Here is a 14,084-nt window from a genome sequence, read left to right as displayed (position 1 = left end):
TCGAAATTAGTTTACATATATTGAAGATATGGAGTAATATCCCACATTTTAATTGCTTGTATTTCTATAATTTGCAAGCAGCAATAAATGAAGGATCGAATAGAGTACAGAGATAGCACTTTAGGACAAAAGTGTGGTTATATCACATACACATTAGCTGTATTGCATCTCTACTGCGAGGCGTACGGGTTGTTCGGAGGCGGTTTGGCACACACTGCTTGATCGTATGAGGGCGGCATCGCTGTAATGTTAAAACGAATGTTATTGAAGTGGATTGCTTTATATAGTATATGAATGTACACAATTAAGGGTCAACTAAATGATCCGAAGAGCTTGCCATTTCGGGCGTGCTAAATTTTTAAAAATGTTTCGCGGGGAAACTAATATTGGGTGCCACGTATTTGTTGTGTATGTTTTGCGAGTGTGGTTCAAAATCTATAATGACTACAGGTTTTCTAGCTGCTCTACCAATTCTATCGTAAATAACCAAGATAGAAAGATTAGTATGATTTTGTAATCCTGAAAACTAAAGTTAAGCATAAGTAATGCAGCATACTTCAAAATAAAATGGCAAAATTTAAATTATTTAACCTATAACATGTTCCTAATTTTATCTGCACGCACGCATTCACTAAATATTTATATACTGCCTAGCAGTCTAGCACTGCTATCTCACACGGTGGTAAGTGATGATGCAGTCTAAGATGGTAGTGTGCTGACTTGTTAGGTGACTAGTAGTTTTTATTAAACCCATACCCCTAATCAGTTTCTAAGCGACATTGTACCTGAACGCTAAATCGCTTGGCGGCGCGACTTTGTCGGTAGGATGGTAACTAGCGACGGCCGAAGCCTCCCACCAGACTAGGCCAAAGAAAATTCAGAAATTATAAATATTAAAATTTCCCCCGCCGGTAATTGAACCCGGAACCTCCACTTATAAGACCATAACGCTCACCACAGTGCCAGGGTCTTCGTCGTAATTTATTTGATACGAAAAACGGTTGTAATCTATGCAGGTAACCTCAAAATTTTCTCTTTCTTTCGTCAAGCATAAAAATAACCATGCTTTTAGTAAAAACACTAGTTAACGATCCGTTAATGACGTCAAATAATGCTTTAAGTGGATTTATTCATCGGTCATTTACTGATTGGGTAAGACAATACCGACAAGGGTACAAAAGTTATAGCGGTTGAATTAGCTTTTAAAATGAATTACTTCTAGTAACGAGGAAAAACATCCGAATATCATGGTGAAATGAAGCAACATGCATCAATAAGACAAGCTAAATGACTAACAATCGTATTCACAAACATTACTTTCATGTCTCACAGCGAATCCAAATGAACTGAAAGTTCCACGAATCATCAAAATAAAAAAAATAAAAAAAACATATATTTAAAGTACTAAACTACTTTATAAGCAATTTTGAAACGTCACGTTTATCTGTTTGAATTGATTCTAGCACCAGTTTGGAAGGCCGATTCTATCGAGAAGAAGCCGGCAAGAAACTCAGTAGCTATTTTCCAACATCAACATTGTAATAATATTTTTCTGTATCGCGGAAAATGAGAGCGTAGATGAAAGGCGCCGTCCTAGGGAGGGAAGTACCGATTTTATAGGATCTCTGCGCTTTCCAATATGTTCTGAGAACGCTCACCGAGTGTATGTCGTCATCGTCGGCCACAAAAAGTAAACAAAAAAAAGGTTTAGAATCACCTTCGGAAATGTGTTATAAGTGTATACTCAACCCAATTAAAGACTTTTTCACCTATGTAGCAGCCTAATATGCAGATGTCACTAATTAATGTCTACCAATAGTGTTACTGGTGGAACTAACACTGTGTTCATGCACAATGTTCATGCGATCATGCAATGTTTGTGATAACAGGTGTTATTGGTTTTATAAGTAATATCGATCGACCTTGCGTATTCCAGCCGGGCGGGGCAATTCCAAAGAAAACTGTCGGAAAACCGTAATATCAATGGAAATTTCTAGTTTTATATTAGGAATTTGGGTTAAGTATCTAAATTTGAGTGACCTTAATTTCTTTAAGTTTTAATATACTACCATGGGTGTCATTTCAATCGAGCCAAGCTAAAAGTAAGAAAACATTTAGTTCATAATTATATTATATCTTCCTAATTATCAAATATTAGTCTTTATTCTTGTTTAGTGGATATATGTGCGCTATGATGAACATAGTATTATATTGTCCTACATGGTGAGCTTATTAGATGCTCATCATTAAATCATGTTGTATGTATGTGATTCATATGTGTGTACTGTGTGTGTGTGAAAATGTCCTGGCTCCATACAGCTCTGAACCCAGGTAATGTATTTTATGTGTTCAGGTATTTACAGACCGACACAACTACGATTCGAAATTCAAACTCGGACAGCAAACTACGTCTTGTATGTCGATACGTTTATAAAGTGCTTACCATTAGCTTCAGGCGCGCTCGGTGCTGAAGGCGGGTAGGCTCCTCCTGGGTACCCTGCCCCGGGGTAAGGCGCCCCAGGGTACGCCGCAGTGGGGTACGCCGCAGTGGGGTAGGGCGCAGAGGAGTAGGGCGCAGGAGCCGGGTTCGGGCTGGCCGTGGGCATCGCAAGGTAGGGCTGCCCCGTGGAGTGCGGGTATGCGACTTGTGCCCCTGTGTGCACTGGGTATGTCGTTACCACTTGCGCTATAAAAAACAAACAGGTATTACAACACTGGCATTATTTTTACAAATTCAAAAGCTCTAGTGGCACAGTTTCACATCAAGAAAGTAATAGAACCGTGAATTGATGTCCATCGTTATGCGCAGAAAAGTAGCATTCTTTGGCCATCTACAAAGAGGAGACATGTTTGCCTTCCCAAGACTTATACGAGAAGGTAAAATTGTTGAGTGGACATCTCCAGGACGTCAGACGCAAATGGTTGGAAGATATCAAGGGATGGACCTGAATTATTTACCCAGATCTAAAGAAAGCCACACTTAATAGGAAGGCTTTTCGGAGCATCCTCAGATGTTGACTTTACAATGAATAATTGTTAACAATTATTCATTGTGCTCCGGTTTCGGAGCGAAACGTGCGTAGAGGGTATATTGCCGAAGATCTGTTTGGTGTGGAGTATAAGGATTGAAGAAATTATAAATTACACCACAGATTCTCCTGCTTTTCGCGGAGTATAGCAAATTAAGCTTAATTTTGATAATATAACATGGATTTCCGCAACGTAACGCCTGCTTCTATCCAATACTTTTCGGTTTTAACCGCCAAACTTCAATTTAAAGAAAATGGAACCCGGTGATAATGAAATGCCCAAGGTCCGGCTTAGAATCAGGCGAATTTCACTTAGTGTTCATTCCCAACACGGCGATGGAGGTGATATTTGTGAAGTGAAAACTTCAAAAATCATATTCTTATTCATACTCCCTGCCTGCCTCGTAGTTTATTAAAAACATATAAATGTTCGTCTGCTATTAGTCTGGTGGGACACGGGCTTCGGCTGTGACTAGTTACCGCCCTAATGATAAAGACGGCACGCCAAGCGAGATGCCACGTAGAAACCTCTATATGCCAGTGAAATAATAAAATAAAAATAATAAAAGTAAATACCTAGTTATTTTTGCATTTTTTATAGTAATCTGTAGTAACAACGTCGAGAGTAGATAATAATAGATAAAACTAAACAGCTTGTATATCTTATTATCTATGAGTAATGAAACATGTCCGATATTAAATATTTAATGCATGATGATAAAATTGTGACGTTATAACATATTACTAAAATGTTAATAATTTGTACTCAAATACATTTTCCTTATACAAAACCGGGACGTGCAAACGAATCTAATGTTGGCTCATGTCGAAAATTAATTTAATTATAAGTAGGTAATTAATTTGTAAACCAATAAGTGTGTTCTTTAAACATTTTTTCAATACATTCGCTCAAAAATAAACTTTAACATGTGTGTTTAATGAGAAAAGTTAATCTGGTCCAAACTAACTTTGTGTTTTCCTCCTGCATAATGAGAATGAGTTTGATGAAGAAGATTACCATTTCTATAACTCGAGTCATTGCGTACGCATTATGCTCGAACATTCCGTGCACTCTGCTTAATAATCCGATTGCACAGCACCAACTAATAGACGAAGAACTGATTCACCGAACTGTGCTGTGTGTGGACGACTAGAAGATGTGCAACGCTTGTTGATGGAGTGTGATCGGAATAAAAGTGGAAGGGTTTTACTTATGAGCCGACACAACCTCAGTTATAACGTCATAGGTATTGCGCAAATTGCCTTGAGTAGCCCAACATCTGCGATCGCGATGGACTTGAATCGTACAATAGTATTTAAGAATTAGTTGTAATATTTGGTTCGCATTTTGTTTAAACTTTAGGATCTCACTGTCTAGGTTAAGTTGGGGCTGGCATGTCTTCGAGGATATTAAAAGTCCCCAAAAAAATAAAGATATTAGACTGCACTGTAAGAAATGCCTAAGTATACGCTTTGGCTAACTGTAAGTATACTAAGGATATAAATAAATATATAAATAACATTATGAAAATTAATTATGACTTTACAATGAATAACTGTTAAGTTACCATCTCCTGAGGATGCTCCGGTGTCGGAGCGCAATTTGCGTACAGGGTAAATTTCTGAAGATTAGTTTGGTGTGCAGTATAAAGATAGAAGAAATTATAAATTACACCATACAGATTATCCTGCTTTTCGCGGAGTAAAGCAAATTAAGATAAATCATAGATAGATCATACATTTATACTACGACAATACACACATCGCCATCTAGCCCCAAAGTAAGCGTAGTTTGTGTTATGGGTACTAAGATGACTGATGAATAATTATATGAATAATATACGTATATACTTATAATATATAGATATACACCCAGACACTATAAAACATTCATGTTCATCACACAAACATTGTCCAGTTGTGGGAATCGAACCTACGGCCTTGGCTTAGAAAGCAGGGTCGCTGCCCACTGCGCCAATCGGCCGTCGAATCGATTTGGATGATGAAGGAGTATTTAATCAAAAAGTTTTATGTACACATTTTTGTATGATATGACTATTTTACTGTATAATATAAATTAACATGGACAAAGGGTCAAAAGCGAAAGGGACATAGTCAAAAAATTTTATTTTAAATAAATAACACCTTAGATATGTTTGCAAATAAAAACCAGATTTTTAAAAAGACAAATTGCATAAAAAACCTCTTTCAGTAAATTAGGAAAAGAGTCTTAAGAGAGTTAATCTGTCAGTTTAATAATAGTAATACTCGTTTATTACAGGAAATACCGTTGCAGACCGCATTATACTTACCTATTATGTAATGGGACCTAAATTATTCATTATATTAGTAAAAAACGGTTTAAATTGTTGAGAACGTTGTTGTACTGTGTTATTACGTCAAACATAATGGTATTATTATTTCATGAACAATATGTATAGTGATTATTAACAATCAGAACATTTTCGATCTTAGATTGAATTTTCAGGATTTATCAGCCATTTCAACTTTAGTTTAAAAATAAATAACGATTCTATTGTGAAGGCATTAGCAATTCATCGCACACTATCTACAATGGCCAGGATGCATTGTAGCTAACACTTGTACCTACTATTAGGTAGATAGGAGTTCTGTGTCGTAACAGATTGGCATAATATTTAAAAGTGATAAACCGATGCGAACGTTATGTTAATATATATACAAAAAAAGAAACCATTATTCGGCATACCGAATCATATAATTTCCAGAGATACTGATATCACATAAAAGTTTAGTTGAGAAAGGGAACTGCTCTGGAAATGACAATGCTCAAAATGTATGTGGAAAAAACCCAATCCCGGCGCAAACAAAAAGTTTACTCGTATTAACTAATTCGCACTATTCAGAACTTAGGGCAGGAACTCCGACGATCTCCCTAGTCAGGGTAAGTTTACTAATTTAGCCGAGTAAATGCCCTATTTATCGTGTACCGACACTTTATCTAAGACCCTAGCTGAGTTAGGACCTATTTATCGATTGTAGTATAATCGGCACTTTAAATTTAAGGCCCTGGCGAAATTATTGCCATATTCATAGTATAGTTAATCGGCACTTTAGTACTTACTCTGATAAGGCGCATTGTACTGCTGCTGAGGATATGGCACTTGCACTTGTACGTTCGTCGGGGGCGCTGTGAATCAAATATGGAAACCGGTAAGTTATTGGTAGAGGATTGAGGAGAAAAAGGGAAAGAGAAAAAAATGAAAAATCCTTTAAACAACTTAACAATACAAATACAATTTCTGTTGGTACCGGCGTACCGTGGCCCGCGGGAGCCTATTAAAATTTTAAATTAACATTTAGTTTCGCTTAGTTTCCGTAAGTTCTTTCACAGTTAATAACGACATGCATGGAGAAAGAAAAATGTAATTTTCTTTCTCCATTTATTTCAAAAATATTTTTATTTTTAAACACCTTAAGGAACCCCTTGGGTTTTAAGGAAGGAAAAAAATCAGTAATTATAAGTTTCAAGTAGACATTGCCTGAGATCGGACCCGGTACGATCTCAAACACACACTGGAGGTCGTCAAAACATTTTATTTGACATACCTTGAAATCTTATTTTTAAGGCTTAAAATTCTGTAAAAAAAACTTTAACAATATTAAAATAATACTGCTTTAAGCGATGTTATAAAGCAGCCTGGCCTTCTGCTTTACAAAGAATATACTTACGCGATAACACTTGTCCGCGATTACGACGGCAGCAGCAGAAATAGCAGCAAACGACCATCAAAATAGACATCACACCGATACCAGTTATATACAACGCTGGTTCGGAGCTCATTTTGCCAGTTGTTGTTATTTTCTGGAACAGCAAACAACAATCATCATTATTATTTTCATGTCATTATCGGCCCACTACAGCACGGCTAGCATGGACAGGAGCCAATTATGTCACCGGAGAAAGAATAAAAAATTATCTTCTCCTATTCCAAAAAAGGGGTAAAATTATCCTATTCCATATTCCCGTGCTTTAGCAGGTGGACAGGTTTATTATATCCCTTGTCAGGGGATATAATTTGTGCCTCGCGTCTGTGCTAACCCTGCATGGCTCGGGTTTCCTCTCAGAAAGAGAATGGTTTCGGCCATAGTCCACCACACTCGCCGAGTATGTAAGTGTAAACTATTGTATGTTCATATAAAATTTAAATAATTTGCACAAATCATTTTAAGGAATGCACTTTTGACACTCTAACTTTGTCAAAAGACAAGGACAACATTTTTGAATAAGCTACACGACACTTATCAGAAGGTGCTTATAGACCCTTTCATAACTTTATTTCTTTGTTAATTCTTTGTTTCTTTTAATATTTGTATGTTAAAGCAGCATTGTTGCTTTGCTGTGTTCCGGTCTTAAGGGCGTGGGTGCCGCGGCCGGCGTAATTATAGGCCCATGAGGCTTAACAACTACGCTTCAGGTGATGGACACGGGGCGGCACGTTGCAGGAAGTGTTCCTTGCATGCCCCGCGAACTGTTGCTCTGTAATCTGTTAATAGGCGATGGCTTTCTTAAGGTGGACCATCTGCTTGGTCCGTCAATTATTACTATAAAAAAAAATGTCGGGTAACAACAAAATATTAATGTAACTCACATTACACTATATAAGTAAGCGGGGGGCCCGTAGTAAATTCTTTAGAAGAGCCCTTGATCTGCTATGGGTTCTTAAGTATAAAGTGGTATAAATACAATTTTATACGTATTTAAGATACGTATAAACGTATCTTAAATACGTATAAAATTGCTTAAAACGCACGTAACTCAAAGAGTGAGAGATCCGTCCCGGACATCGAACTCGGTCCCTCCGACAGGGAGGCCGAAGTCTTACCCACTAACTATTGCCTCTTGTATTTACACAGTGGCACTTGTTATTAAAACCTCAAGCATATTTGATCATAATATGTCATCATTAATCTCTAACTAAAGCTTTCCTATACAACCCATTACCGGCCCACTACAGGGCACGGGTCTCCTACGATAAGAAGGTGTTAAGGCCGTTGGCCACCACGCTGGCACAGTGTCAATCTATATACTCGTATATAAAAGAGAAAGTGTGTGGCTATGTTCCGTATAGGCTCCGAAACGGCTGGACTAATTTCAATGAAACTTTCAGGGAATCTCCGGATTGACCAGGCGAGTAATCCTGTAAAGTTTGGTGACGATCGGAGCACTCCTATTTTTGAACTGTCAAACTGTCAAATACAGCTTTTATTTACTATGATGATATTTTATTGTTGGGTGTACATGGGGGTGAAGATTATTATCTAGAGAAGAGAATAGAAGAGAATGAATACGGAGAGAAATAAATGATTTAATAGATTATGAGACTTAAATTAAAAATTTAATGATGTAAGTTTATTGTTTAAATAAAATAAAGCAAAATCTAGCCCGGCGAAGCGGGCTGGGTACGCTAGTCCTATATAAATAAATAGAGAAAAATGTAAGTATGTGTTTACGATTATCTTTATCACAATATTATGATAGTTATACCCGATAGGCGGGAGGATTATCAAACTGTAATTTAAAAAACACCCAGAAACCCGAAGGGGTCAAATTTTGCGTCAAGGAGCAGTCAAATATTTATGTAAGAACATAATGGTGTTAGTTATGTTGTAGGTACTAAAATTACTGAACTTATAGTCTCATCTTGTTTATTTAAATAAACAGAATCCTTATCCTAGGCAAGAACTTTAAAGGCTGCCAATTTAGAGATTTGTGTTATTAATTATGCGCTCGCCTTTAAAAACGCACTATGTGGATTGATCATTTAATCTAGATATACAGTAAGCACACCAGGATTTGTCCAAACCCAAGCAAGCACTTTTTTTGGCCTTTATTGTACATAAATGTGGTAAGAGCCAATTACAAATACATTCGTTATATTTATTTATGTACAGTAACAAGAAATCAAGGCTCAAATATTAAATGAAACACATGACTGAACTCCTAATAGGTTCACAATAAAATACTGTCACACTATCGTAATCACTTGAATTACCTGTTTCAAGGTCAAGAATTGTTTACATTAGGAGTACACTGCACTAATGGAAGTGAACCAATATACTGAGTACTGACTAGTGACTAGTGACTACGAGACTTACGACTGTGGAATTAATATTAGTTGAGATAACATTGAGAACGCTAGGGTTGGCAATAGGCACTTAAATTAATATTATTATTTGCGTATTCTGAGAACACATAATATTATTAACCTTATCTCAAAATAAATGAGTCATTCTACAACACATCTGATAATAGTGGTTAGGACTTCACCCTCACTTTCGTTTCTCACAGTGATGATGATTTGACATGATCCCTGGCACACACTTTTCACTTTAAAGAAATATGGACTTTCATTACAATTAAATATCATTTACTTTAATGGTGCCTGAGATTAGTCCTTTTTGCAATTCACAAAAGCATGTGTTGACTAGTAAGTAATACAAGAGGGGTGGGCTACGTACAATCTGAGAGGAGACCCGTTCCCTGTAGTGCACTGCTAATGGGTTGATAATGATAATGATTCTAATGTGATACAGCATCCAATAGAAATATATAATTTTAAATATGCACATTGCCGTTTTATACAATAAATGAAAGCCACTAAAATTTATTTTCTAACCAACCAATAAATGTGCAATTTCTGATAATGCTATATTGTTACAGTAAATTTATAAAGTAGGTAAATAATTAAACTTTTGATAACTATAAAATCTTCATGACATTGAGTTGATGGGTATTCTGATATAAATATGACTGCATTATCGATGCACCTCAGTCCTACATGGACTCGAACGATGCAAAGATATCTCCATGACTAAGGTGTGTTAGTTGTTTATCAATATTTAAGTCTGAAAAATTCTCCACCCGGGTGTGGCTTTGATGTGTTTAGCTACAAAATCAGGCAAAAGATACTGTTTGCAGTTGCTAAGTTTTACTACATATGGCATGAATTTAAACAACTGTTTCATATATCTGTCAAAATTCAACACTATCAATACATTATTTGCCCCTGCAAATAATCCATCAAAAGACAAAACAATAAATATGAAATAATAATGACTGAAGATGCTTAAAATTTTAATACATTAAGATATAATGACTCACGGGACAAATATAACTTTGTAGGCATATTTACTAGTTTGATTGTATAAATTGAGTTGTTACTTACAAAATAAAGAAAACATACTACATAAAAGAAAACAAACTTATAGTGCAGCTTGTATTATGCCAGGTCCATGTAAAGTATGCAGGATATCAATTTCTTAAGTGTAAATAAAGGTATTTGAAAACAAGAAAAACCTTGCCAGATCCAAATGAGTTTCAAAGCACTAATCTCAACAGTAGCATCTATGAATCTTTTATTTCTTTTTTTTTCTGGAAGACATGATATTTAAAATAATATAAGAGCTCTAAAGGTTTTCAGCCAATATGGGCAGAGCTAACAAAGTAAATTTATCAGAAATTGTGCATTGACAAAGTCGCTGTAAACTGTTAGTTAGAACATAAATTAAGTTATAGTTTAGGAAGGGACCTAAGGAAAAGGATAACAACTTTTTGATGGTGGAAGCCAAAAACAACCTGTATTAATTCTGCATTTCTAAGATCTTATTTATGATTTTTATAAAAGTGCTTCTCTATATCACAGTGGTGACATCATGCATTGCCTGTACAGTGGTATAATGGTAACTATATAAGTATAGTATACCCATTTTATCATAATATGTGTTGGAAACAATTTTATAAACTGGTTTATTTGTTTGCCTATCACAGTAGTTCTATATTATTTCAGTCAAAGCACATAAAGGCCTGGTTTACTACACAAGCACTCTACATACACTGTTAGATACAAAATTATAACTACAGCAGCGGAAGTTGATGACTTTACTAACTTTGTTTGCTTGTTGATTATTTTTATATTCATAATTAATTACTTATTTGCGTTGTTCTATAATCTCAAATTTTATTATAGACTGTGAGATTATAGAACAAAGCTTATAATGTGAACCATGCAGCATGGTTTTGAGAAACTTTTATTTATTACATACATACACAACAATTTGTGTCTTTGAAACCATAATTGGCAACATATTTTTAGAACATACATATCAATGGGTTCTATGTTTACTGTAACTTTTTCAGAGTGTACCTTTATTATAGCTATTTATTAAACAGTTTCAACGCAATGACCACTCTTTTAAAAACTTATGATTTTGCAATTTCACCATCATACTATTTCACCACATAATATGAGAACCTCATTTTTAGTACATTAACACATTTCATTTCATTTAAAATTGAAGCTTTTATTTGTGTCATCAGTACCTTCTTTTTCCCAAGAAGAACTTTTGTTACCCCCTGGGAGATGGACTAGCATAGCAATACTTAAGTTATAAATGTAAAACTGCACAACTGTTTTGATATCAGATATAAAAGTCAAAACTTATAATCATACAGTTCAATGGCAATTCTGTTATACACAAATATAAAAAGGCCAATTCCTTTCATATGTTAATTGTGTGTTAAGACCACTATATTGAGACTTGTCAATTTAGCATAGCTTAGTGATTTGTATACAACTGTTGGCTGTTGTTTTGTTTCAAGATATACTTAGCAACAAGTGTTGCTTAGAGATTACTTATTTTTAAATGGACAACAGTGGTAATATTTTATTATACATATATACTTTGAGGGCCAATTGGTGCATTGGGCAGCAGCCAACACTCATGCTTTCTGAGTCCAAGGCTGTGGGTTCGATCACCACAACTGGATTTTTTTTGCTTGATGAATGAGAATATCTGAATGAGTCTCAATATTATTATAAGTATTTATGTAAATTATTCTTAAAAATATTCATTAGTCATATTATTAAACAAGCTACGCCTAGTTTAGGGCTAGATGGTGATGTTTATTATCTATTATTTATCTATTTATTGGTCTGTTTGTGTTATCACTGTAATAAAGCACATTTTAAGTATTACAATACTTTTATTTAAGAAATAAAGGATGGTGGGCCTACTCTTAACCCTTCTCTGAAACGAATGTGGCCTGTTGCCATCAGTGGGACAGTGGCTGAGAATGATGATGGTGATGCTTCTAAACAATACATCACTGGTTTATTTTGTAGTAAAGAAGTAAAAAAATGGGATTTAGCATTGGAGCCTCCAGCTATCTGTGTTCCTTGTGCCAGGATCCTATAATGTAAAGAAAAACTACCCGAAGAACTCACCTCTAAGAAACCGTCGAAATAATCGTCTTCGTCGTACTGTGTACGTCCAAACATATTATGCAAGTAAACACATTATTATCATCAGGTTTTAATTTCACAACCAAGAAATAGTCAAGACTCAGGTCAGAATAAATATTTATGAGTCACAGCCACAGGGGATTTACCACAGCGTTAGGGCACATCTAAAATCCGTATATTATAAAGTTAATAATTCATATACTTTAATAATGTTTTCCATAAATTACACAAAATCAATTAAAGAGATCAATAAATTATATTGAACTACACTTCAAGAGGACCTGTGACGTATTTTAAAAATATTAACTTGAGATTTGAGAAATCTCTGCACATCGAACAACCCATACGAAGTACGAACAACTTATAATCAGCTGTCACTTGTTAGGTATTTGAGATTGTCACTTTTTTTTTTTTTAATCATCTGCGTTTCTGGCTCTCGGTTCTACACTTGTTTTAAATAAGTAGCTTCCGATTAAAGTGGAGCATTAAATTATTTTCTTACAAAACTATTAACATAGACCTAGTAGAAATAGATATGTGACATTTTAGTCTAATATGCTAATTTTCGGGGCTTCGTAAGAACCACGAAAAATTGGACAGTGTTTAGCCAACCATCAGTGAGTTCAGTGACCATTTGATAAAATGAAATATACTGCATACCTACTGCCACCTGCCTTTGTAAAAAGTATGCCACACGTTTTTTTATGATTTCAATGTGATATAGTCTTCAGATTTTTGCCTGTAAATGTAGTAAAATACGATATTACTTCCCTTTTATAGCTTTAGGTCAACGGAAAGTACCATATAAATTTTGAGTACCTATCAACTATTTACTATATATCTTTTCAACTTGATACCTCCACGCATTCCCGTAATAAAGAACACTGGCACTGGAAACAAGAATGGGCAATTCAAACTGTGTAAATTTGATTTGATTTATTGTCCTGTTTTAGGTGTTGTAGAGCCCTTGTGGCAAAGGTCTGTGTATTTTTCTCTGAATAAAAGCTTTTAAGTGCCAATTTTTTAAAAGATACCTTAATAAGATTATAACCTTCTCTAAGATATAGCCTTCTCCCTATAGGAATAAAGAAAAACAAATAGGTTTTCTTGGGTTCTCAGCCTTGATACAATTTATTTTCGGATCTGTGACCACACTGACTCTAAATGTCATTTAAACGTCAATATTACTATAGTCGTAAAAATATAATAGGCCCGTTTTGACATTTGTCATCGCGACGTAACTAGTTATGGAACCATAAGACTCTGTACGTTTTTTTTTTTTTTTTGTTTTTTTTTTTTTTTTTTCGGCGGGAAACTTCGTACATGGCGGACGCGGTTTTCTCAAATTTTTCTTTGATTTTACTGTAAACTCGTCTTGAAAAGGATTTGGTGTTGTTTATATTGAACTGTAACTTGGCCTGTCAATTTGTGCACACGTGTTAGTGAGATTCCGGTGTAATTTCGGTGTTTTATGTGAATTTACACAGCAGCAGAAATAGTTGTTATTGGTGATATTCGTATAAATCTAACCGTATTTGGTGTTGGTTAAATATTTATTATGTGTCTGTAGTTATAGTGTTTCCAGTAAAATGGATCTAGATACACCTCCTGAGCCGCCCGACCCGGGGGCATCAGCCTCGTCTCGCAAACGACAAGGAGAGGATACCAACGTATATGCGGCCAAAAAAACTATAACTGATCCTACTCAGGTAAACCCATCCGTTCAAAGCCTTTACATACATCCTTCCTTCACCGAAGGCGCCAAGTCATA

At 35.4% G+C, this 14,084-nt stretch overlaps 1 protein-coding gene across 2 annotated transcripts; it reads right to left on the bottom strand.

The window, feature by feature from the left end:
* On the bottom strand, window positions 1–12,649 carry LOC120626714 (classical arabinogalactan protein 7). 2 transcript variants are annotated; one of them, XM_039894355.1, is made up of 5 exons: window positions 12,296–12,649; window positions 6,741–6,873; window positions 6,133–6,198; window positions 2,444–2,686; window positions 1–241 (listed from the first exon to the last, which is right to left on the bottom strand). In XM_039894355.1, exons 1-5 carry the CDS (start codon window positions 12,347–12,349, stop codon window positions 171–173), a joined length of 567 nt encoding a protein of 188 aa, XP_039750289.1. In that variant the 5' UTR covers window positions 12,350–12,649; the 3' UTR covers window positions 1–170. The 2 variants fall into 2 exon arrangements, with proteins under 2 accessions (XP_039750289.1, XP_039750298.1); XM_039894364.1 differs by lacking the exon at window positions 12,296–12,649 and adding an exon at window positions 9,065–9,161.
* Between the last annotated feature and the right edge of the window lie 1,435 nt (window positions 12,650–14,084).

Source organism: Pararge aegeria, chromosome 1 (genome assembly GCF_905163445.1).
Source record: "Pararge aegeria chromosome 1, ilParAegt1.1, whole genome shotgun sequence".
Lineage (NCBI taxonomy): Eukaryota > Metazoa > Arthropoda > Insecta > Lepidoptera > Nymphalidae > Pararge > Pararge aegeria.
Note: the sequence above shows the minus strand (reverse complement) of the source record. Positions and strands in the feature narration are given on the sequence as shown.

Bases quoted from the DNA above. Each gene is read 5' to 3' on its own strand.
- LOC120626714 (XM_039894355.1), bottom strand. From the start codon at position 12,349: ATGTTTGGACGTACACAGTACGACGAAGACGATTATTTCGACGGTTTC. The intron at 6,874-12,295 runs GTGAGTTCTTCG...TTGCTGTTCCAG, and splicing joins ATTTCGACGGTTTCTTAGAG to AAAATAACAACAACTGGCAA. The intron at 242-2,443 runs GTAAGCACTTTA...TTAACATTACAG, and splicing joins GAGCGCGCCTGAAGCTAATG to CGATGCCGCCCTCATACGAT.